This window comes from Gasterosteus aculeatus, chromosome 7, assembly GCF_964276395.1.
Source record: "Gasterosteus aculeatus chromosome 7, fGasAcu3.hap1.1, whole genome shotgun sequence".
Classification (NCBI taxonomy): domain Eukaryota; kingdom Metazoa; phylum Chordata; class Actinopteri; order Perciformes; family Gasterosteidae; genus Gasterosteus; species Gasterosteus aculeatus.
Window position 1 is genome coordinate 26,463,816 of NC_135694.1, and position 25,099 is coordinate 26,488,914.

The window sequence follows — 25,099 nt, forward strand, 5'->3', positions numbered from 1 at the left end:
TCAACAGTACGCTTTATTTGATTTAGGCAATACAATCTAGAAAAAACATTTTTACTGGCTTGGCAGACATTTGGTTAATACAAAACATAACAAAGTTATATTTCCAATTCTTCAAAATTCAAAACAAAACTGGCAAGGAGTGTTGGCAATAAAAGCACCTAGCACATTGACTTCTTCTGTATCGACTTAGAAAAGAATCCCAGTTGTGTTCTAAATTCTGTGGGTGAAGTGTGCGATTAAGTACAAAAACCACTTCAACCACTACAATGTTATAATACACGTATCTGAACTATTTGGCAAGATGTGATGCAAAAAACATTTAACAAAAACAACCTTTAAAATACAATTCCGTAATATATCCCGTAATGTCATCTCTTCTGACTAAATCTGTTAAGTAAAAAAATAAAGAGTAAAATAAACAACCGACATTCAATTGCAGTTGGCATGATATATCCTGTAAATTCAACCATTTGGTAAATAAAAGGCAAGATCAGCGCATTTTGTTGGATTGATAGAATACTGTTTGTATCCAATGAAGTAACCTTCTGTTACCTTCACGCAATCTCAGGTAATGGCTGTGTGGCATTCTTCAAAGCGTCACTGTGTGATTCTCCATCAGAGACACCGACAAACAAGAGAGCTTCAATTCTACACTTAAACATTCGACAGAGGTTGTGTTTGGGAGTCCTGAAGGTTTTTGGGTCTCTTTAGGCCTTCAGAGGTGAACTGAAGCGCTGAAGGTCTGGCAAAGAGAAGAGTGAGCAGAGAGTCCGGCTTCTTCTCTCGTCTAGAGATCCTCCTAAAATGGAAACACGGTTCGTGGTGAGCAAAAGTGTCTGGGGTATCTGACAGGGGAAAATAAACAATGAATATAATAATGAAATATACAGTATGCATACTGCATGTTTACTTACACTGCCCACACACACAGCGACAGCACCATTATGGCGATGATGGCGACAGCGATGCATACGGAGATCGCTACCACGTCCCATCCTGGCTCAGGTGCCGCTTCTTTCTTTTCTAAAACGAAGCAAACAAACACAAAGTCAAGTTTATTTAAAAATCCCTTCAATAAAAGCAGACACAACAATATATTACCAACACAATGTCCAAACCAAATGTCCAAGTAGAAGATCCTCAATTCTACATATTATAAAACCACAAGCAGTTTACACCCGCTTGTATTATGTCAGCTTTATAACAGCATTTTATGTTAGAACTTTTATTCTTTATTTAAATTGAGGTTTGGATTTTTTAACGAATAACTGGCAAAGAACAGACAACAGTAATCTCACACACACAAATATTAGCTATATCAGCGTGAAGAATAATAAGTCCCTTAGAGGAATTTGCAGTTCATTCTAGTGGTCCGAGGTGCAGAGTACTTTATATGTGCAGCTGATGTATTTAATAGCAACACCTCGGCCTTCTTGGCGCGCAATTTGCTGCCTTTCTTCTAACTGAGACACTCATTAGGTTTCAGGTTTGTCTTTTAATCCCTTGTCCACAGTGTAATGGTTTGTATAATGGTCTGTTTGGAATGGAGAACCGAGCTCTGTGTATATATATGTATACACATTTACAGTACGTAGCATGCCTTTATGTAAACCACCGGGGACCTCACACTGAGCCTTGTGGGACACCACAATCCGCTGGTGCAATGACTGAGACTCACGCCAGCAGTTTGATCAAACACTATTTTTTTAAAGACATGGTGATGCTTTGATGCAGAATGACAATATATTTAATATATCAAGCTGAACCTACAGATGGTTTTGGTCCATTCCCTCAGTTTTGGTTTGAATGTGAGTTCAAACAGGTTGTACATTTGGCAAGAAAGCAAAATTAAATTCCAAAAAACACCATATATGTTTTACATTGGTGCCAATACGAGGTCCAAACAAGAATTGCGAAACAAAACGTTGACGTCAGTACAGTGCAATATATCGTTTTAATGAGCTCAGAGCTCCAGAAATCACTCATGCACTCGGATTAGATACATTATCAAAAATAGCTATACTTGTTGGCTATTAGCTTCAAAAATACAGTTTTACACCTCCAGTGACCAAAACTTCATGTTAACAATAAAAACTAAGTTAATATGTGAATTTCATTACTTTTACAATTCTCTGTTTACCTGTTTCAGAAGCTATTAGTGTAATGAAGCCATACTTGTGTTCTGTACTCCAAAGATACATTATTAACATAAACATCAACATAAAACTAGATTTACAAATGGAGACCAATGGAGAACCTTAAGGTTCTTTAAGTGATACGTATTTCCATACTAATTGGAAATGATTAAAATTGCTTGAAATAAATTAACACAAATATTAATGAAGAGCACTGGATGTCTCATGTTTGAAGCACAAAAACAGATTTCTAGTGCTGTTGCACTTATCAAGTTTAAACATTTAACAGTGAGTGCAGCATGCGGCCAATCCTCTCTGAAGCCTGTATATAGAAGATGATCCTTCATCCTGCCTGGTCAGTCGCTGTAAAATAGATAAGGACAAATTAGAAAGTTTGCAAATTATCTTCATCTGTATCCTTGTTTTGTAAAAGATGCTTTGATGCTGTTTGATGCTCTCTTGTAGCCTCAGCCGACATTGTTATTCTGACACATCACAGTAACATAAATTAAATATCGGTTTTTCAAGCAGATAATTAATTCCCCAAAATGTCAATAAATTGACGAATCTCACAACTTCTAAAAAGACTTTTGTCTTATCCGTCAAACAAAATCCTAATAAGCAAAGCAAAATAAATCCAAATTTCCCAGAAAGCATAAAAATAATTATCTATTTGAAATATAACTTTGCCAGTACCACAGAATGCAAGTCATGATTGCAATATTTGAAAGAAAAAAGATAATTTAAAATTATACATGTTGAAACTCACTGTTTTATTATTCCAGGAGGGACTCCAAAGAAGTGTGCAGCTCATGAGGACTCGTCGGTGTACTTTTCTTTCTTTTCCTTTTTTTTAAATGCCGGTCTGTGGGACTTTACTACTTATATCACAAAGAACGTCTTAGCGAGTTTCACAACAAACCTGTTTATCACATTCAGAGCTGATTTCATGCTGGAATTGACATTTTCAGGTTTTCTTTGTGATGACAAAAAACACATATATTGGTCTTGCTGCAGTGTTATTAGGAAATTGAAAGATGGTTACCTGGGTGGCACGTCGGGCGACTCCACTCGCTCCACAGGCTCTTGTTTGCACAGTATTTGTGCAGCTTGGACCGAACCCTGAAGCAGTTCCTCCGATCGTCGCGGTCGAAGGTCAGCGTCAGGCTCATCTCCTTGGTTGTAATCTGCTGCTGTTGATGACAAATATTTGTAGGGACATTTTTAGATTAGAATAAAAACCTGAGTTTGACGGAACAGACATTTAGCTGAGACGCTCCAGACTGCACAAAATGAGCAAACAGGGAAATAAAGAATAACATCTGGGAGATAAAGAACCGCCTCAGTGTCTCAATTCAAGAAGATGGCCAAATCAGAGCTACACAGCCATCAATTATTGATGGACCACAAACACATGGATGCTCCATGCATATTTAGGAATTTAAAAATTCAAAAGGAACCGTCTGAAAGGGCAGTAAAAGTTTATGTATGCAAAAGAAAACTGCACAGCAAAAATGCGCGTTTATCAGCGTCATCCCGTTCTTGGTATTTGCCTCTTTAATGACGGCGGTGTTGAGGCTCTTTGTTGTCACTGCTCTGCGTCTTTGCGTGACAAGAAGGTCAACGGAAGCAAAAGGTCTTCATGGGGAGGAACGTTCTGGTCTTGGGTTTTTTGTTGTAGTCTGTTTGATCCTCGTGTGCACGTTTGGTTTTACTGCTCACCTGATCTAACGGCCCTTTGTTGGTAAGTCTCCCTTTCGTTTCACCTCAACTTTTCCTTTACTCTCGACAAGTCCAACCGCCTGCACCGCGGTTTTGGGAATGCATCGACTCGTGTGCTTACATGCAGGGCACGCAACACTATACGTACCGTAGTAATCTTCCCATCGGGTCCGTCTTGTTCGTGCTCCACTTCCCATTCTAAACAGTGTACAGGAATGTTTCCAGCTGGACTTTCCCACTGTATTTCTAGCCGTTTGCCAGGACCTGTTTGCAGATTCACTTTCGTTGTGGTTTCAGGCTTCACTGCATAAACATTAAACAAATGAAACACAGATTACAGACGGTGACTGAGACTGAGCGGACAACCAACGAAAATATTTAGTTGAGATCTCAGTGGAGCAAGTAGACCGTTCGTTGGCTCTCCTCGTTAAGGCAAACCTTCATGTACCGTGATTTAGGATCTGCAGGGAGATGAAGGTAGTCATCAGGGGGCCTTCAGGAGAGGAGCCATTTACACAGAAGTTGATTTCACTGAACTCCGGAAGGGCTTTTCCGGTGAAGTCGCAGCCGCTCCTGACTCCGTTGGAGATGAGGTATTTCGGGCATTCATCCGCCTTTTCCAGCCCTTTGTGCCTTGGGAAGAGGGTTTACAGAACACGCCGCTTAGATGGGGGCTTTCCATTCATCCAGACAGTTCTTTTGGAACATAAACAAATCAGGCGATTGCCAACATTGTCCAAGTTCAGGGGATCGTTGAATACTCCAGATGGAATAGTGATAAAAAAAAATCCCTGAATTTAGTAGGATTAAACTTCTCAGGACCGTCTTCACAAGACAATTCCCCCAATACACATATTTTGACTTGATCCAAGGAGTGTGCCACTGACTTCCGATGAAATGGCTCAAATGTCTTTGATGGGCCCACAACTTACCAGAAATAAAGGTTCTGCCGTGACTTGGCGGACATCTTCGGGTTTTCTCCCCACTTGCACTTCAGGTGCTGCCTGTTATAATAGACACAGACAAAATCCCGGACTGCTGTCCCCTTAACACCTTGAGGGGGAAAGGCATTAAAACCATTAAAACCAATTTATTCTTTTTCCAAAAGTATTCACCACCAATTGTACACCTGGAGCCCTGACCTGTGCTGGAAGGTTTCTGGACCAGTGCAGCGTAGTCTCTGCTCTTGATCATTGTGCCATTGGTGCAGGGTCCATTCAGCACGGTGTACACTCGCACGCTCACATCTTTCATCAGATCGAACTGGGCACTGTACTCCGTCCTAGGCGTCCTGATAGCCTGCAACCCATAAACGCAATCCTGCCGTTCACGCCACACTTGGTTTATAGCTGCTCGCTTAGTTGCAAGTTTTCTTCCGAATCCCCAACATCAAGGGGAGATATTATTCAGAGTAATTTCCAGTCAGTCCATTGGCACTGTGTGAGGTTGCAAAAGAGCTCGTTATGCATCATCATCCCATCGTCACCCCGTATCCCTGATCCGACAGCCCGGCCGTGACAAAGCACAGATGTGATGATTGTCTTAGACATTCCATATTAGTCAAGCATTCACCAGAAACATTAAGGCTAATGAAGCCCCCCCACACACACACACCACTGATAACAGCCCCACTACACACACACACGCACACGCACACACACACACAATGACCTGTGACTGAACGCTGCTGACTCAGCTCATGTCATCAATTCTTGTATTTAAGCTATGTGAAAGGAGGGCATGGCAAAATAATAATTCCATTGTACAGAGTAACCTGTTAAACTGTGCACATGACAATAAATATCTCGAGTCTTGAAGAGGGGACACGACCAATATTCATTTTTGAAATTTAGAATTATGCCAAAATCGACAGAATAACAAAACGAACATGTTTTAAGTAACGACTTTTACTAGAAAATACTCAGTCAAGTGAAGCGGCTCCGACGGAGACATCATGTCTGACAGGTTAAGAGTCTCTGTGTCAGACTGGAATGAAAAGGAGAGCACTTACATCCCAGCTGTTCGTGTTTGTGTCGAAGTACTCCAGCTGATACAGCTTGGAGCACTCTGTATTATTCATCAAGCTGGCTGGGGGGCTCCATCTAATCTGGAGGTGTCCGAGATGACCGGGGTCCGATATCACAAGGTGCTCAGGAGGATCCACTGAATGAGAAAAGGATTCACAGATACTGTGTTTTAGTGCCAATATGGCTTAAACAGACACTCCTTTCCACAAAGTTGCTCACTGACAATAACTCCCTCCCTCTGAAGAACTGTTCATTTACTGTCCACCATATTAAATGCATATAATTTTCTTTTCTTTTATACCAGCGATTAACAAGTCAAGGGTGTCATACGATTGAAACATAATAGACGTATGAACCTGGACCAACCTGTAATTCCCAAGCAACGCGTGCTCCCGTACCAGCTTACTAAAAGCAGCATTAGAGTCACTTGATGAGTTATCCTCATTCTGTTGTGTTAACACTCCCACAGTCACTGTGCAAAAAACATAGATTTTAAAAGGTTGTGCAGAAATGAAGTCTACTTTGTGATTTGTTAGTAAATGATATATTGAATGGCATAATGTTACACAAGACATTGCTGAAGCGGTCAGACTTAATAATGTACTCACCGAGGCAGGTTCAGGTCGGGCTTTGAGAAAAAGTGCTTTTCTCCCGCAGCTCCCCTCCCTAATGAAGGCAATGGGGGATAATCCCTTGTGATTTATGATGTGCTGACGTGAATACAAAAATAATGTGCTGGACGAGTGGGAGGTTAGAGAGGGTGGAGACACAGAGAGAGAGAGACAGAGAGAGAGAGAGAGAGAGAAGCCTCTGGGACATATATATACTCTCACACAGACGATTACGTATTGTCTCAACTTCCAACTGTGACCTGATAACTCAAAATAAATTGCTTCTTCTCCGTCTTAAAGTAATTTGGTAAGTCCAGTGCTTCAGTACCGTGGTCCATACCGACGTTGTAGGCTATTTGTCACTGTCGCCATGGGAACAGCACACACAAACCCATCCTTCAGACCCGTCAAAACCTGCCAAGCGAGGACTTAGTTAACACGTGGAAGACTATGTGAAACAAGTAATACGCAACTAAAGAACTGTACAGTTAAAGCACGTATAGTCCTCTCAGAATGTGAATCCCCTACGCGGCTGAACACATTGGATCTCTCCTCCCTGCCACTGCACCGAGTATGACGTCACTTGCATTTATCTGTGGGTGAGGCCACGTGCTTTTCCTGAATAGAGCAACAGATTCCTGGGCGGAAGTCCTTTGTTAAGTTACGGGAAACAGATATCCATAAAACAATGGCAAACATATGTGCTGTGGTCCAAGTAAAGGCGAGATTGAGGAGTGGATTGTGCATCCGGAGCCGTTCGCGCCGCCACTCTACACATGGCCTGATTTGGGTACGATGGTCTCTGGGGACGTCTCGGCTTCCGTCTCAGGCGACTTCTTGTTTTGCATTTAGATGGTTGATTCCCATCCATTATGTGATGCCACTGTCTAATTCTAACACATTTTTATCACATTTTGTTTTGTCCCAGTTCAGCTTATTAGCAACAACTGGAACCCAGTGCCCACAAGGACATTCCCTAATAAATCAGGCAGAGCCGGACTGCAAAGACTTTGACTTTATTTTATTTGGACCACCTTTCTTTTGTTTTTTTGTAAGAAATCCGTGGACTTTATAAAGAGAATATGTACACAGGTTTAGCTTCAGCAACTCAGAATTCCTACATGCATTTGACTTTTTTTTAAATACAAATGAATTTCTTGGCAGTGACTCAGCGATTCACTGTTTTCTTTAGATGAGATTAGATGACATGTACAGATGTAATCGGTCGACACACAATTGAAGTGGGTTTGTAAACAAAACACATTGGCAAACAACAGAAAGTACTGGATCTCTGGTAGATATTTCTTGCCAACTTTTCCATGTTACATGCTATAAAGTGAGTGCCACTTAGAAGCAAAATGAGGAACATTCAGTCTCTCTCTTTTCAGGAACATGCTGCCAGGAACCTTTTTCATCTGTACAATTAAATGGGTCAAGTGATAACACACACGTTCTGGTTTCAAATTGTTTCCGCTGAATCTATTCCTGCAGTTCACTACGCCCCGAAAGAAGTCTGCTTTGAGCAATTCCAGCGTAAAAGAAAGCAGAAAGAATCCACGGTCCTTATTCTGTGGAAAAATACCTTCTCGTATTAGTGTCTTCTAAATTGAGTTCAGTGCAAAATCCTTGATCCCATTAAACCGACTGGACCGCAGGAAGACACTCACTTTGATTTGTTGATATTTCATGTTAAGTTTGCTCAACCATCTGGAATCCTCCCTCCGCCCCAATGCTGTGAGACCTATTACCTTTCAAGGAGACCGTAACAATTTAGAGTAAAACAAGAGTAAGACAGGGCAGCTCGACAGGTGATGCGCTAAGGTGGAAAAAAAAAGATCAAGGCATCGGTGTGACTTTTGAAACCACAAGAGGTTTGGCTCACCTTTATCTCCACTGAATCATGGCGTGGTCTACAGTGCAAACCCAAACACTCAATCACAGGGAGGAGGGTGAGGCTCTGAGCTTTCACATTTGAGTTTTGCTCACCCCGGGCGTGCGTGCGCATTGTGTTAGTGAACGCTCAACACAATGCAACTCAAAGGCAACTCTAAAACAGAAGAGAAAAAATTGTACAGAATGACACATAAAGCTGCACGGCATTCATTGGAAATCTATGTAAGGAGATATACCGTGTCACGCCCAGGCAGGTGTATGTTGGTTACCACGGAAATTTAAAAAAAACGCCAAGCAGAGGGTCGAGTCACAGTCAAATCCAGTTGTCACTTGCAACAGTTTGAAAGACACAGCGTTACCTGCGTTCTTTGGAGCATCTTGTGTTTCATTCTTGAGTGATCTGGGATGACACATGTTAAACCTCAGGTACACAAATTGATACGGGCTTCCTGCATGAGGAAAAGAAGTGCCATGAGACATTACATGAGTATTTCAGACCGTAGGCTGGTATGAACTTGAAAGCTCTGCGTTGTTTTGCACAGGTGGGTCGCCTCTTCCTTGCAGAATGACAGCACGGCGTCAATGCAGCCATTTCCGAGAAATCAAGAGATTTCTAAGGTAAAGCATTCCAAGGAACCACACAACATTTTGCACAAGCAGGTGTGGGGGACTCGCGCTTGTCAGGCCCGAGGCTGCATATTAACCTCATTTGATCTCTCATAAAATGGATGTCTCTGCACAATAGCATCCTTTGAAGTACAGGTGTGACAGCTATAAACTTTTGTGATTGCAGGTAATTAATTGCAGGTGCATTTTATACACCCAATAGTGTGGTCGGCCAAGACTACAGAAGAAAACAAAGAAAACACCCCATTTCGTCATGTTTTTAGATGTTTCAATGCCGTTTAACATGAGATTTGTGAGCTTTCCAGGTGTTGAAGCGACTTTGAGCTCTGTTGTTCACCAAGGTGCTTCGGCTACAAAGCAACGCACTGTTAAAGCAGTTTTAAAATCATTACTGCATACTTTTTAAAACATGGAGTTTTGTGTGAAACCGGCCCGGTAGCCGAACTAGCGAAACCCTCGTAATAGCTACGGGTGATTCCATTGAATCACCAACGTGTCTATAATGGAGGTCAAGTCCTTCTCTCCAAAGTTGTACAGTCAAATTTTAATTACCATGGCTACAATATACCAGTAAAACATTTGGCCAGAATCATTGACACACTTAATGTGTATTGATTTACAGCTTTACTCTAATTTACATTATAATTGTTTTGTTTTTTTACATGTTAGACACCTGAACTTAAAGTGATTTACAGTGTCCGGACAGCAAGATTTATTTTGATTGCTCTGCAGAAATTATAATCCAACTTAATTATGATAAATGATGAGCATCGTCAGGAAGTACTTATTACGCTGTCAGTTCTACTGAAAAACAGGAACATCACGCACATCCAACACGGAGGCATTGTTATGTTTGGAGTTACGTGTTACCGGCCAGAGGTGCAGCTTCCCCTTCCAGCTGCTTTCAGTCATTTTCACACTTCTCGCCGCAGACTGATTGAGTTGAGATGTAAATGCTCAGATGCTCCACACCTGACCCGGCAGTCGGGATTAAGACACACAGAGCAGCAAACACATCAATATTAAACCAAATGAATAAATACTTAAATAATTGCATTTCCCTGAAATAATGAACTGTATCAGAAACCACACAGAGAGATAAGAGCGTGCCATGTGTCTGAAGGGTTGCAGGAGTTGAATGTTCCCGTTGGCCTCCACATTCAGTGTGAACATGTTGCTGCTTTATTCTGACATGCTCACATGCCGACATGGGATCGGAAAGAAACTATAAAAGCTTTAGAAAAAGTTATACAGAATCATTTTTTTTTTAAACGCCAACCTTGCATTTACAATGAAAAAGAACCCTGCTACAGAACAGGAGCGCCGTGCTTCTGGCCGCAGCCCGGCGTGTTCTCACAGTGGTCAAACGTCATGGCATGCAGGTTTGTAACGGTTTGTACAGTAGTTTAAATGTTACACAACTACACCAGAGTTTCAGGGCTTTGAGGGCAGATACGGCAGATGACCTGACCTTAAATACAAAATGAAATACCGCAAAACAAAGAGTGTAGGAACCCCTGGAGGTCAGTCGGGGGGGGGGGGGGGGTTTGCGGTGTTCAGATTTTGTCTCCTCACTGAAAGAGTCCCACAGGTCTGTCACCTCCTCGCCGCCTGAGCACTTTGAGAGGGATGAACAGGTCTTCCCAAAGACACGTCTTTACCTTCTCTCCTCAGCAAGTCCAAGCAGTGCCGCTGAGGAAACACACAGTCATGTTGCTACACACACACACACACACACACACACACACACACACACGGGCGCGCGCAAGGAGCCTGGTGGCTAGGAACTGGAAACAAGTGACGATGTGACGCCTGTTGAGGTGCGGAGGCGGCTGACATCATATAAAGAGACTCGGGTGTTTCCTTCCTCGGGTCTCCTTCTTCAGTCAGGCAGAACCCCCCCCCCCCCCCCCCGCGCGTCTTATCAGACAGCTGACAGCTGCGTGGGCTTCGACGCGGGCAGGTCCAGCAGAGCCTGGACGGTGGCGCTCACCTTCACCAGGCCGCGCTCCTCCAGGATGTGATGGGGCAGACACAGCTTGTCCTGAGCCAGCAGAGGTTTTGAGATATTTTTTTTTTTTTATAGTTGAGCTTATACATCATGAAAATGATTAGTAGGACGTCCCGTGTATAAATAAATCATAATATTACCTGAGTTACACCCAGCTTCTTACAGGCATCCAAGAAGTTCTCCACGTTCCTACGACATTTGGCCATGCTCAGCTTTGGCTGGAGGGCACAATTAATACGCGTTAAGAGACACACAAAAGCATTTCATTCGCTTATCGATTGAGTGAGACAGCTAATTTCCTACCACAGCGGGAGACGGCACATGGATACTGGGGACAGACCGAGGACAAATGTGATTGGCTAAATGGCAAAGGACCACCCCATCCATCAGAGCAGCTCCAACGTCATCTGGAAGCAGCACCTTCAGCCTGGATTCAATGTTCTGCAATATAATTAACAATGACTCACATCAGTGTTTTCTTCTGGTGTATTGACTTTAACCTCTGTCTCCCTCCAGCAGTCAGAGAAGCTTGTCCAGACTCGGGCTGCACTGGGTGAGTCACATTTGGGAGGCTTTCCAAACAATGTTTTGAAGCTCAAATTTAAAGTGAGACACAACTGTAACAACATCCACGGCTGCATGATTGCATAGCAGTGGTCCATCCCCAGCCAATCACTGACACCTGGACAGTGAAGCTAATTCGCTGGGTGGTCCTTAAAGACACCTGAGACATTTCTGTGGAAACTGAAAAAAAGCCTCCCTCAGCTTAAGGCTGCCAGATGTGTAAAGTTACCCATTATGTAAATCTTTCAACTTGCCTTTCTCTGGCTGAATGATCCCAATCACAGCGGTGACGCTGTTTGGATATGGCCCTTTAGTGGAAACAATTGGCAAATGAATACTTCAGCCAATTGCGTCTCAACATCTTGTGGTGTTGCCAAACAAGGTGTTGCAAGAATAGGGAGATAACGGCCTTATCAATGAATGGAAGATGCAAGAAAACCCCATTTTCAAGCCCGTTCTTGAGTTGACAAAGAAGCGGTTGTCCCGCTCTCGGTTCTTATTGCCTAATGGTGAATTCTAAAAGTCAGAGGATGCAGAATAGTTTCGGGAATCTGGCCTAAAAGGCAGAGTTTAGAAAGGTCTGCAATCTCTCACCAGCAATAACAATGATTTGATTGAGATAGAAAGTTCATTCAGTCCAGACTCCGGACCTCAGGGTCAAGGGTCAAGACCTTTCAGCCAACGTTGAAAAGAAGGCCTTGAACTATTAAGAATCAATAATTAGGGTATTCAGAATGGACACAAAATGACAAAGTAGACGATGCCTGAACTGCTTCTATGGAAAGAATACAGTGGCAAAGTGCAGGTCTGTCGTCTGCCATTATTCATGCATGCCCTGCATTACGTCATTTTCCTGTTTTTGCTTCCCTGTTTTGAAACAGCCTCCCGCTGCGGGTTCCTTTTTACGCTTCTCTCGTTGCTACCACACCCTTTCTTTTGTCACTTTTCAATCTGTAAAAACACTTTTGGCAACTGTTTAGGAAAGTAGATGTTTGCTTTTCTTCGGGGATATACGTTCATCGGAAATTGCAAACGTGAATTCCAGAACATCTGTCATTGATGTACGTATGATACGATCAGGTCGTTAGGAATCACGCGGGTTTAGACGTCGCACACCACGAGGCTCAACGTTCAGTCGGTTTGTTCAGTTTGTGTTCAAGGGATGAGAGATGGAACATTTAGTGCTACACATGTGAAGGAAAAATGTACCTCTGCATGTTCGGGCAAATCTAAATCGATTACTCACACATCTCACAAATCCTCTTTGGGGGAGCCTAATGGTATATAATCAAGAACACTGAGGGGACATGTGGTGCCTGACATGACCTCATGGCTTCTTTCTGCAAGACAATCTACTGCGATGTCTACTAAAAACGTACTTGTCCTACTACTAAAGAGTAAACAAATGTTTACACAGCAGCTTAATACTTGAGCTGCAATAAGCAGCCGCAATTTAGTGATGAATTCATGAGCCAAAATCACACGTTCTGCACGAACATCCTAAATATGTGTACCATCGTCATCCCTCCGTGTGAATAAACACAAATATACTCAGTGTCTTGGCCGGTTGGAAATGCGTCACGTTGGTAACCCGTGGCAACCTCATAAATAAATAAATAAAGATTTGTGAATCTGAACTTATTGATTAAAAAAACAGCGTGTAGCAAAGTGGAATATTTGACTTCACTATGATCAGTTGTGAAAGTTAATAAAAATTGAACTTAAAACACAACATATACTCTGCTGCAGGCGCAGCATGCGATGGCGGTCGTGACCATTTTGTAGAATTAAATGGAAACGCTCAGAAAGGAAACTTATTCCGTTACACAACACAAACACTGGAACAAAAGCAGGATCTGACTTTGGCCCCGCAAGTGGCTCGATGATTTGCGCCGACTGCACAAAGAAGCCGGGAAGCTCCTGACCTGCCGCAGGAGTCCGATCTGTTCGATTTCCTCCCTCAAGTGCTCCATCTTCCTCCTCATGGTGAAGCTGGGGTCTGTCGAGCTCAACTCCTGACGGCTTCCTTTGGCGAAGGCTGAAATATGAGTTCCAGATAACACACAGTGAAATACGAAAGAAGGCAGGTCAAGCGAGGGGCCCAGGCAGAGATGTCACGGCGTCTTTACTTCTGTTCTATGGAACGGATGAGATACAATTGCGACATCCTGCTCCACCTTTTAGCAAGTGCATTCCTCAAAACTCCTCGTGAGAAACACGCATCCCACTCCATTTATTTTTCTCTGGAAAATCTCACAAAAGATAGATAGATAATATATATAGTATAATCATATAAAATATATTTTTTTAGAAAAGAGCATCATTTATCAGGCACTCATATAATTGTTATCTTTCCAAATATTTTACAGATAAACTGGTCCTAACTTATGCAACTATTTGTTTTGGTTGATTAATATTAATATATTTTTTACAATCCTAATATAGAAATATTTTCAGACGTACAGTACATCCCTACAGATGTAATTTACCGTTAGGATTAGATTAAATATCATTGATTAAACTACTGTAAAGTAATTCTTCAACAGTCCATCCTAAAAAGTGTGTGTCCATGAACTGCACGTGCAGCAGAAGGAATCAGGAAGACGTATCAATCTGCCAGCACACTTCTTCACTGTTATTGCAGTTGAACAGAGCAGATCAACACTTCCTCAGAAACCTTCCCCACTTCCAGAGAAAGGACGCTGATAAAAAACTTGGCTCCAAATTTCCACCTTGGCTTCACACGAAGCACTGCCTCCAAGCTAAACACTGCCTCCAAGCTACTTGCTTACCTGATCTTGGCTTTAGTCCAAACACAGTCAGTGTGGTGCTGAAATCAGCGTTGCGTGAACCTTCCTGGAGACAAGACGCAATTAAGATTTAAAAGGACAATTAAAAATAAAAAAATTGTCTGAGATGATGCAATTTTTTTATTCTCACACCTACCTCACTGTCATCGTTCCCACTGGAGTTTTTCCGAGCACTCTGACACTTGTACTGACAGGAAAGGGTCGGTAGATTTTATGTAGGAATTTACGACCACTGATAGAGGTCCATGATAAATACACGGGTAATGTTCCCGGGGTGTGAACATATGCTCATGCAACTGATGAGTGCACGCCCGTACCTTCAGGTAATCTTTTCTCAGGTACTTGTTCCTCCTGCGTTCTTCATTCTGATTGAGGACCGGTGGGATCTCGGGCCACTTTGGATCCGAATCAGACGGATCGGACTTCAGGCCGCCGTCGAACGAGCAGGAGGAAGAAGGCTGCAAGAGCAGACGGATACACTTCAAATCCTCCGCGTGGAGAAAACATCGCTCGAGGAATGGGAGACACTGCTGAGAACCAAGTAACAGAAGTACTCGTGGTATGTTTGAAGGAGAAGAGTTTGTACCTGTCCACTCAGCACTGATGCCCCACTACTTCCTTCGTCCAGAGAAGCGCTGTAATAAAGAAGAGTATCAGACGTCTGTGTCTGATCATTAGAGACATAATCGGCTGTTTCTTTGTGTGTGATTACACAAGACTGACATTCTGTTGTTATTCAGCTTGACTATTGGATGGATGAAATGTTTTAGAGTTCAACACTTTGAGCTTTTATATATTTTGTCTAAACTAGATTCCCACTGAAATTCAAAAACATCTTTGGAGACATGAGAGAGACTTGAGCAGAGGTATGGATGTGTTTCTGGTCCCTCTACACGGGCCCCACTGTACATTAGTACCTGCGAGCCGTCTGAGGAGGAGGCCTCGGCTTGCTGCCCGAGCTGCCAGAGTAACTAAGGAATCTGCATACAGAAAACCGAAAGTTATTCACCACAACCAGCCAACTGTCAACAGAACAGACTGATGGTCCACGATACACGGGGAATGCGATGCGTCATGGAAAGTGATATTTTGACAGATATACAAACTCAACGGAGACTTTGTTGTGCCGCCATGGGAAAGTCATCCACATAATGACCCACATCCTATGTGATGAAACACTGCTTTACAAAGCTCCCTTTTCAACCGGTTCACGGGAAAAGACCACTTGTACTGTATTTCCTCATACTGTGTCAGAGTTCGCCGCCCAGCGTGAGGTACAAATAATCTGAAACTTGCACCTGTGCGCGCGGCCGGTCACCCGCCGCCGGTGAATGAGACTCTCCGCCCTGCAGATCAAGGACCGGCGCCTGGAAGCCGAGGGAGAGGACCAGGGTCAAGTTGCGGCGATAACAATTCGATCGCGTTACAGCAGAGGGGAAAGAGGTGAAAGGGCGAGGAAGGGAGCGATGTTTCGGTACGTGCAGGAAAAACAATCTGATAAGGTTAAGGCGGGACAGCGAGCGGAGATCCAAGCTAATGACCGAATGCTTTATTGGGGACGTCTGCCAGGAGAAAAGTGAGGACCACGCACCTGTTCTGCTGCTCCTGCTGCAAAAGCTGAACTGCAATCTTCCTCAGATCTAGCACTTCCTTCAGCTCATCATCCTCTTCCTCAACTAGCTGCTCCTTATCGGAGCTGGAAACAATTAAAAGATCACAGTTATCAAAAACGCTAGAAACATACATGTGTACAGTACATAAACCCGTGATTTTGACACTGAACATTTGGCAACAATATCATCTCGCCATGAATCCTCAAAAGTTCAACGGGGTGGGGGAGGATGGGGGGGGGCACCACAATAACAAACAAGCTCGCACAGCTGTGCAAGCACCAGAGCCTCTTTGACATGTTGTGGTTGAATTCAAAGCTTAATATGTGGAAATCCTTTGCTCATACACACATAATCGCAAATTATGTTGAATTTAAACATCTAAAAGAGGGCGCACATTCACCGTACGTGAGAATCAGACTGCGAGGCGCCAGCAGCTGCAGGCAGCCTCCGTGCACCTTCTTTGTCTCTACTGTGAATCTATCCAGACGTAAGCCCCGGGATTAGAAAACTCCTTTTACGCTGTGGGCATACAGAGGAACTCCTTGCATTGTAAGTGATTAGTTGTGTAACGTCTCATGAACTCACCCTGATTCCTCTTTCCAACCTTCTTTATCTTTGATTTGGTGAGACATGTTAAGAACTTTCTCCAGTTCCTGAAAAAAACAGACACACCCGGTCTCATTGAGAATAATTGGTTAGCAGCTTCAGTCACTGAACCGACGGATTGATACCTTGATACACGACACATGACCGCTGTGCTGCCCGTCACACTCTGACAGAGCAGGATCCTCTTCCGGGTTGGGCTCTATAAAGTCATAGAGATCCTGATCTGATAGAGGGAGGAAGCATCCGCGTTCATCAAATAAACTGTCACACGTTAGCCACTTCACTCAACAACCCCCCCGGTGTCTCTCTTATTGCTGCCAACGGGGGAATATTGTGATACTCATTTTCGGTGACCTTTGCAAGAATCCATTTTAGAGAGGAGAGAGAGCGCGTCAGCGCGGGCTGTCTCTGAGACCTGAGAGTGCAGGCTGACAGTGTCATCGTCCGAAGGCTGCGGAAGAAGGAAAATACCCATCGTCAACTGGTGATTACACGGGAAAATGACACACTTTGGCGCCTCAAGCAGTGGTTGTTTGTGTCTGAGGTGGATGCCCACAACAACCTCTGCTATCACGTCGTAGTTATTCCCCATCTGCAGTGGGCAGATGCTCAGAGGCTTTCCCACCTCAGCCAACCGAGCCACCTTATCTGACAATCTCATCAATCAATCAATCAATCAATCTCCAGTCTGGCCCCGACCCTGAATCCAACAGTTTTTCTTTTTTTTTAAATGAAATAAACTCCAGCTGGCAGCAGGTTATCCATCTTTGACTTTAGCGTATCTCTAACTGTTGCATCAGTTAATATTGAGCGTTTGAACTCTGACCTCAGTTGCAGACAGCCTCTTGTCGCCATTGTCACTTCCAATTCCAGAGTCCGGCCCGTGGTTCTTATTGGGATAAAAATCTTCCATGCTGAAAATATGCAACATGGGAGTTGGGGCTTTATTGGCTAATGATTCAAATGGGGTATACGAGCACAGAATAACCAATGAACATCACACATATCGTCTGTGTAGAACAGACACAACACAAAACCTGAGTGTCAGTACCTATCTGTAAGTGGCTGCGGAAGGCACCGTTTGCTGAGGGAGGGCAGGTCCAGGGTGTCCGGTTTCTTGTCCGTCCTACACGCCTGGATGTTTAGGTACTTGAATATGTGCACTTTGCCCTTGAGACAGATCTGAAATGTCCAGAAGCACAGGAGGTGTGTGAGATGTACCAGGTTCGTGACGACACAATGTGTCATCTTGGTGTCCACGGAGCGCAACAAACGCACATACCTGTGCTGGTGGAGACTGCATAGGGTTGTTATCTAGGATGATGTGCTGCAGCTGCCTGAGTTTCCTGTACGCTGGAGGAATCTCTGTGATCTTATTACAGGAGAAGTCAAGTTGGATGAGGGGCAAGTCAGCCAACTCTGCAAGTACAGGCCGGAGAATGTAATGCACTGCTTTAATTAATTCAATTAGTCATAGCCTTTGTTCTGCTACGGTTCCTAATCCTCAAGTACAGCCTCACCCAAAAGGCGTAGCCAAGTCGGCCAAGTCGTTTCTGGCCTGATGGGATCTTAAAGGAGTACTTCAGCTATTTGCTGTCGTGCTATATCTTTGAGGAACTCGATCCAAATGGGTCGAATTACTTTTTTTTTAAACCAAGACAGAGTAAAATGTTGATTTTCCACTAAAAATAAAAGCTGAAAATGGGCAGGTTACGTTTGTTTCAACCTCAGTGAATTTATACATTAATTCTTTATAAAATATCAACAAAAACAGCCTCCATGGTAACTGAACACCAATCGCTGCATGTCGTTACATGAAACTAAACCCTGTCAGGGAAGGGATTTTAATGCCAAATGTGTGGGATGGACTGACCTTCAGGCAGCATGTGAAGACAATTCTTCCTGATGTTGAGTTCCCGCAAAGCATGAAGCCTCCCCACCTGAGCTGGCAGCACCTGGATCTCATTGCAGCTGACGTCCTGCAGAGGGAGACAAAGTGTAGGATATGGCAGTGGGACAATATACCCAGGTCCATTAAATGTACTGCTGACACACACACACACACACACACACTGCTCACCAGTTCCATCAACTCTTTGGCCTTGCCGATGTCCTCTGGGATGGACACTAGTTTGTTGTTGCTCACCAGCAGAACTTTGAGGGGGAGGCTGAACAAGTATTTTGGCAAAACTGACAGGAGGTTTCGGCTGAAGAGAGAGAGAGAGATGAAAACATTGACCTATATTTCAATCCGTATACAGAAGCTGTGTTTGTTCTCTAGGAATTGGGTTTGGGCCAAAGAGGAAATGCTACTCTTTCATTAAAGCCTATTTGGCCCTGTTGAATGCTAAGTGAGGGGAACAAGCACTTGACTGACCTTTTGAGTGCATATAATAAGACATGAAAAACAAACTATGCATAGCTTTAGCAATGACTCACCTGACGTCAAGATAGGTCAGCATCTGCAGGTTGATGATGGCTTCCGGGATGCACTTGATGCAGTTGTGATAGAGGTTGAGCGACTCCAGGGGGGCGAACAGACACACTTCTGGAGGTATTTCTGTCAGGCGATTCTTGGACAGATCTGCAAGTCGCAGAAGGAGGAGCTGATGAATGTCACACACATTAACATCTTTGGAAGATCTGGGCACCATCCCTGATATGTTTGCTCCAGGCATGCGGCATTGACCTGAGAGCCGGATCAATACGTCTCTGTGACGGAGGGAGCCTCTTCATCGAACACCCGTCTAACATTACAACGGAGTCCTGGGCGTTGAAGGTTGGAGTGCCACTGGCGGTTTAATATTGCAGTATGTTCAATATCAATCTCACTGGGAGTGGCACCGTAATGGATTGTATGAATATGAGAAATGTATTTGGATGCACTTCACATCTTTTCTTAAGATAAGTTGCTAGAAATAACCGCTAAGTGACTGCTTTTGCTGTGCTACTAAATAGTTTGGAATTATTTATATTTGTTAGACTGTGTGTACTTCTGAAACTGAACATTTTTATAGACATTGGAACCTAATATACTGACATAAATGTAACTATTTCATTTTATTTAATACAACAAAATGCTATGTTGCAGAATACACCCATTTTGTTAATCTTGTAGCGAATCACAGTTGGTGCTCAACTGCTCATTAAAAGACAGGCTGTGATTAAAAAGGTGTCGCACACGCTAGCAGACATGACAATAACTTTAGGCTTTATCACTGGAGCCAGTTTGCTGCAAAATCCCAGCTAATGAGCTAAAGAGGGATTGCTGCCACTCGGGGACAACAACACGAGCGCAATCGCTGCTGCAGTCAATGGACGTGAGCACGGCCTCATCTGCATCTTTGCCTCTTATGATTAAATATTTAGATATACAGGCTCTCTCGGAGCAGAGGAGGACAGACTTCACTCGGCGCACCATCTACTAAATCATAGTAAATCCCTCAGGAGTTAAGAAAAAAATGTCCATGAACGAACACACACACACACACACACACACACACACACACACACACACACACACACACACACACACACACACACACACACACACACACACACACACACACACACACACACACACACACACACACACACACACATTATCTCACTTCCCTTTGGGTCATCTATTCAACAAAGCCAGATGCAAATCTTGAGAACAATACAGACTTCCATCACTTCAGATGCATTGATTTAGTGTGTGTGTGCTTTGTGAATTGTCTCTGTGTGACATGATAGTTTACAGAGCAAAATCCACAGGCACTCGGCCACAGATAAAAAACAACTTACTGCTGAAATGAAGCTACATGGGCTCTACTGAAAGGCAGTCTGTGTGAACCACGTCCGTCTCCATCCCTTTCTCCCTCCCTCCCTCCTCCAACCCAGACCGTGCACCATCTGCAGCCCACGCGGGGCCTTTTCTCCACCTGCCGGTTGCCCGGTGCCCCCCCCGCGCAGGACGAGGGCCACCAGCCAGACGCGCCCCCCTCCACCAAGGCTCCACCTTCGCCACACCCCTCCCATCCAAACCATGGATTTCCGTTGGTGGTGCAGACGTGGTCTGGCTAGGCCTTCCCGTGACACAGCAGACACTCAGTCTCTCTGTACGTCGCAGAGGCCATATTTGCGCAGAAAAGATTAATTGCAATTAAAAAAGTTTCACCTGTGATGGAAGAATTCCCAACATCAAAAGGCAAAAGCTGCAGATTAAAACTACACAACGCGGTTAAATTGAAAGGAAACGGAAAAGGCGTGTTGACAGAAACATGATTAATTGGGGTTAATTATTTGCGCCCTGCAGCAGATGCGACCGCTGCGCCCGGCTGTCATAAAGTGGGCGTGGTCCTGAGTGAACAGGGTAACTAGGAGCCTTTCCTGATGCTCCGGGACCTTTACAATCACTCACACTCACTCAGGCACCAAGTCGTGCATTACAGCCACAACATCGGCTTCCCCGACCAGACACGTTGCTCCAGACGCTTCATCGGCTCAGCGTGCTGACAGATTCAATCATACACAATAAAAACATACACAGAAACATTGTCATAAGCACTTTAGATATAAAATATTCATGTTCACATAATGCTTTTCTTCCATTCGCTCTCTCTCTCTCTCACACACACACACACACACATATTCCATCATTTATGTTTAACCTTCTCTCCAACATTCACTAAATAACAAAGTACAAACGATGACGGACAATAACATGTTAAGAGAAGAATAAGCATGTTATGGTGGCATCATTGAATGTGCTATTCCTTCCAAAAGGTATATGTATTTGTCCTCTTGTCTAAACATGCATATAAACATCTAAAAAGGGGAAGAAGCACCATGGATGTGAACATTATTTTCTCCCAGGCTACACTTCCATTACCACGCAAAGTAAAGCCAACCATCTATTTTTGAGTAGCCTCCCGGCAGTCCGCGCTGTAAAGGAAGACACGCAGGATATTAGATTTCACTGCACAGTCTTTTGTTATTTCCAAGTCTCTGGAAGCCTTTTTAATGACTTGGCTTGAAATGTCGTCGCTTGTGCTTTTGCACGCATGTTATTTACACTGGTTAATTATTAAATCCAAAAATGCCAGCTCGGCAGAACGTAACAATTAAGAAGCATTTGAACCGTGCAAAGCTCACTGTGTGCTAATGTGCCACGTGAAATGTGGGATGTTTTTCCACATGTTTCAGCCAACTCTTGATAGCACACAAGAGACCCGTTGCCACGATACGCAATTAAAACAAAAAAAAGCACCTGACCTTCCATTCCTTTCATTTGGAGCTTCTTTCAGCTTTTTGTATATTATACCAAACTCCCCACAGAAGACACAAGAAGGTTTAGGTGCTACAACAGATTCACATTGCCGCGACTCACACAGCATGAAAAACACACCCAAACAAATCCTTTTTTTCACACAAAATCGTGTGTTTAAAAACATACAACGCGTCAACAACGCGCTGCACGGCGCTGTGGCTATACTGTGTAGGTACCATCGGCGCCGGGTAATGGCTGGCAGGAGCCTGCTGGGATATGATGCACTGTCCCCCCCCCCCACCACCTCTCCAAGGACGGAGGCCGTGCACTTTCCCACGGGACAACAAACTGACTGGAGACAAACTGCCAGGAGTTCAGTGCAAACAGACACCCTCGTGTGAGCCCGCCTCTCTTTTCTGTGTCTACACACACTGGGACCGTCTGCTGCTCATTAGTCCGATGGGGGCCACTCAGTTGGACCCTGGTCTGTGTAAAAAAAAAACAAAAAAAACATTTGACTTCTAAAACCAACAATGAGTTGGATTGAAATTGTAAAAGCAAACCTGATAAATGGTGGCATACAATGCCGAAAAACAACGTACATATTTCACGCACATTCTGACTTGTATGTATGTGTACATGGAAGAAAGGGCAAATAAACATACAGAATAGATTTCACAGGAATATGTTATTTATTTATTTCTTCAATTTAAAAATGAGCCTGTGATGTGATCGATCGAGTGACATTTAAAGGCCGTGAAGCTCTTTCCTTTTACGGCAGAGGTGTGAGCCGATGCCGACGACGGCGCTGTGAGGTGTTCATCCGTCTCGGCACATTTCAAAGTGAGACTTCCTCCCAGCACCCCTTTCATCGAAGGCCTCGCGATGAAGATGCGAATACAAGTGAAAAGACAGCAGTAATCGCGCTGACGGGGTCGGTCGCAGCGGAGGCGCCAGATCAGAACTGTGACAGAAATACACTCTCATATCGCTTTTGATTTCTTTCACTGCCATATAAATATAAATACGAATCCTCTCTGCAACAATATTGATACATTTGGATATTCTTGCCTCAGGAAGAGACAGGTTTGTCATTATCACCACAGCTTGTCCTGAGCTGCACATGACAGAGTAACACCATATGGTAGGTGGACATGTCAGAGGAGGAAATCACCATTATGACAATCAGCACGATCCATATGTCCAAGATGATGACATGGAATGATTAATTTGCTTTGTAGTACAAAAAGTGCATCTAAAAAAAAGCATTCTCCTAAACGGGGCTCATTGGAATATATGATACTATAACATTATGTCATTATCTGTGGTCTGAAGACCTTTAGGAGTAAAAGTTAGAGACGCACATTCCCGAACCACAATGTCTAACACAGTATGAATGGCCTGACGCCGACACCACGACTGCACTCTAATTCTCTCCTACAACACCGTTTAGAGAACGAGCCAGCAGCAGATACACATCTGTCCGCCCACATGTGAAAACCAAAAGCAGACCATGTGTCTTCCTCTTCACTGACAGACTGGGGACTGTATCACATGTGCAAGGGGGCGGGCGGTGGGGTTGCAACTACACTGCATCTTTTGTCTGGTTGTGCAGCAGATGAAGAAGAACAAACGTGTACGTGTATCACATGCTCCCCGAAAAAAAAAAAAAAAAAAAAAAAAAAAGGACAATGAGTGAGCAAGAATTTCCGGTTCATTCATATTCTGCCCCAGACGGTCCCGTGCCCGATCAACCGCAGATCGGCGTGCAAACCACTGCACATCGCCTGGCTCGGGTGGGTGCGCCTGCCGCCTCATTGGAGAGGTGGGGGGGCGCCGTTGCGTCGATCAAAACAACCACACAACAGCAGCCGCGGTGCAACAAAGTGGTGTGATTAACTACCACCAGGATTCCTGTGTGCATTCACGGAGCCTATTCCCCTTTAAATATTGTCACCTGCACGTTCACGCGCCCCCCACCCGCCCCGTCCAGAGAACCGCACAGAAATCCGCGCACAATGCGGGACACGCTGCTGCATCCAAAATACGCGTATAGGAGTGAGCGCGTTTAAAAAGAGATTTCTATCCATATTTACGAGGCGCGTTGGGTCGCGCTCACCTGCTTGTGTCGTATCGGTAAGGTCGTAGCTCATCCCCGGGTACTCCCTCAGCCTCCTGCCGCTCAGGTTCAGTATCCCCGAGCAGCCGGCATCCTCCAGAGCCCGGTCCAGGCTGCGGGCCGTGTGGTACTGCTGCTGCTGCTGCTGCTGCTGGTACTGGCTGACGCCGGGGGTCCAGAGTGGTCCGCTGGAGTAGTGGTGGCTTTGTAGGGACGTGACAGCTCCCACACCTCCTTGACTGGACGCCATTTTCGTAGAAAAATAAAAAATAAATAAAAAAACAGAAAAGAAGAAATGACTCCTGGGGTAATAACGGCGCACAGCGGCAGTTTCCCCCCGCGCATGCGCAGACGGGGTAGATTCCCTGGACGGGGATGGGCTTCTGAGGTGGTGGTGGTGGTGCTGCTGCTGCTGCTGGTGATGGTGATGGTGACGGTGAGCTGTGTATGGTGGCCATTTTAAGCTTTTTACCATCCTCCACCTGCTAATACCAAATTCCCTGCAGCCCCTGCCAATGTGTGCAGCTTTGGGGGCCCCTCAATTAATCCAGGAATGGACATTTTCTGTCATTTTTGTACTCCCGATGCCTGGAGGGGTGGTTATTAAAAAGATATATGATGAATGACTGCGATAGGAACACTATTGGATATAAATATTCAAGTGATGTGTGTGTCAGAATGGATCAGATAGTCTAAGGTCTAAGATCAGGAACCATCTGGGGGTCACCCGGCCGAGTAGGGACAGAAAATAATAAAATAACTATCCTTACATGAATCTTATCTTATTATAATATGTAGGTGATATAGAAAGGTGGGTTAATTTGATCCCCTAATGCGCCAACAGAGTAGATCCAAAGTAGCCCAAAGGTCCCTCTGGTCAGGCCTAAGAAGCCCTCGTCGGTCCAATGGTCCTCAGGTGAGCACCTGTCCAAACGGCACCCTCTGGTCATCCCTTTGGTCATTAAAAATACCATATACAATACGGTTTAATTTTATATAGTTTTGTATTAATGTTCTGGGAAGGGATGTTTTTCATTTATCTTTGCCTCGTATAAATTATCTTATTGGCATAGAAGACTATCAAACTGTTTTTTTGTCTTGCATATT

The 25,099-nt window shown here is 44.1% G+C and overlaps 2 protein-coding genes across 4 annotated transcripts; both read right to left on the reverse strand.

Moving 5' to 3' along the window:
• On the reverse strand, positions 1–6,556 carry il13ra2 (interleukin 13 receptor, alpha 2). Of its 3 annotated transcripts, none has more exons than XM_040182426.2 (10): positions 6,493–6,556; positions 6,251–6,356; positions 5,869–6,020; positions 5,000–5,156; positions 4,790–4,910; positions 4,306–4,490; positions 4,006–4,160; positions 3,181–3,325; positions 915–1,023; positions 1–799 (listed from the first exon to the last, which is right to left on the reverse strand). In XM_040182426.2, exons 2-10 carry the CDS (start codon positions 6,327–6,329, stop codon positions 655–657), a joined length of 1,248 nt encoding a protein of 415 aa, XP_040038360.2. In that variant the 5' UTR covers positions 6,330–6,356; positions 6,493–6,556; the 3' UTR covers positions 1–654. The 3 variants fall into 3 exon arrangements, with proteins under 3 accessions (XP_040038360.2, XP_040038359.2, XP_040038361.2); XM_040182425.2 differs by having other exon boundaries at positions 3,181–3,328; XM_040182427.2 differs by lacking the exons at positions 1–799; positions 915–1,023 and adding exons at positions 1,938–2,498; positions 2,905–3,013 and having other exon boundaries at positions 3,181–3,328.
• Positions 6,557–7,498: 942 nt separating this feature from the next.
• lrch2 (leucine-rich repeats and calponin homology (CH) domain containing 2) lies at positions 7,499–24,376 on the reverse strand. The gene is made up of 21 exons (XM_040182424.2): positions 23,993–24,376; positions 19,059–19,203; positions 18,700–18,826; positions 18,493–18,598; positions 17,902–18,038; positions 17,671–17,801; positions 17,446–17,533; positions 16,974–17,070; positions 16,745–16,842; positions 16,599–16,666; positions 15,992–16,096; positions 15,699–15,767; positions 15,318–15,380; positions 14,987–15,035; positions 14,718–14,858; positions 14,537–14,587; positions 14,383–14,446; positions 13,516–13,628; positions 11,330–11,467; positions 11,167–11,244; positions 7,499–11,059 (listed from the first exon to the last, which is right to left on the reverse strand). The coding sequence occupies exons 1-21, from the start codon at positions 24,240–24,242 to the stop codon at positions 10,940–10,942; spliced, it is 2,238 nt and encodes a 745-aa protein (XP_040038358.2). The 5' UTR covers positions 24,243–24,376; the 3' UTR covers positions 7,499–10,939.
• Positions 24,377–25,099: the final 723 nt, after the last annotated feature.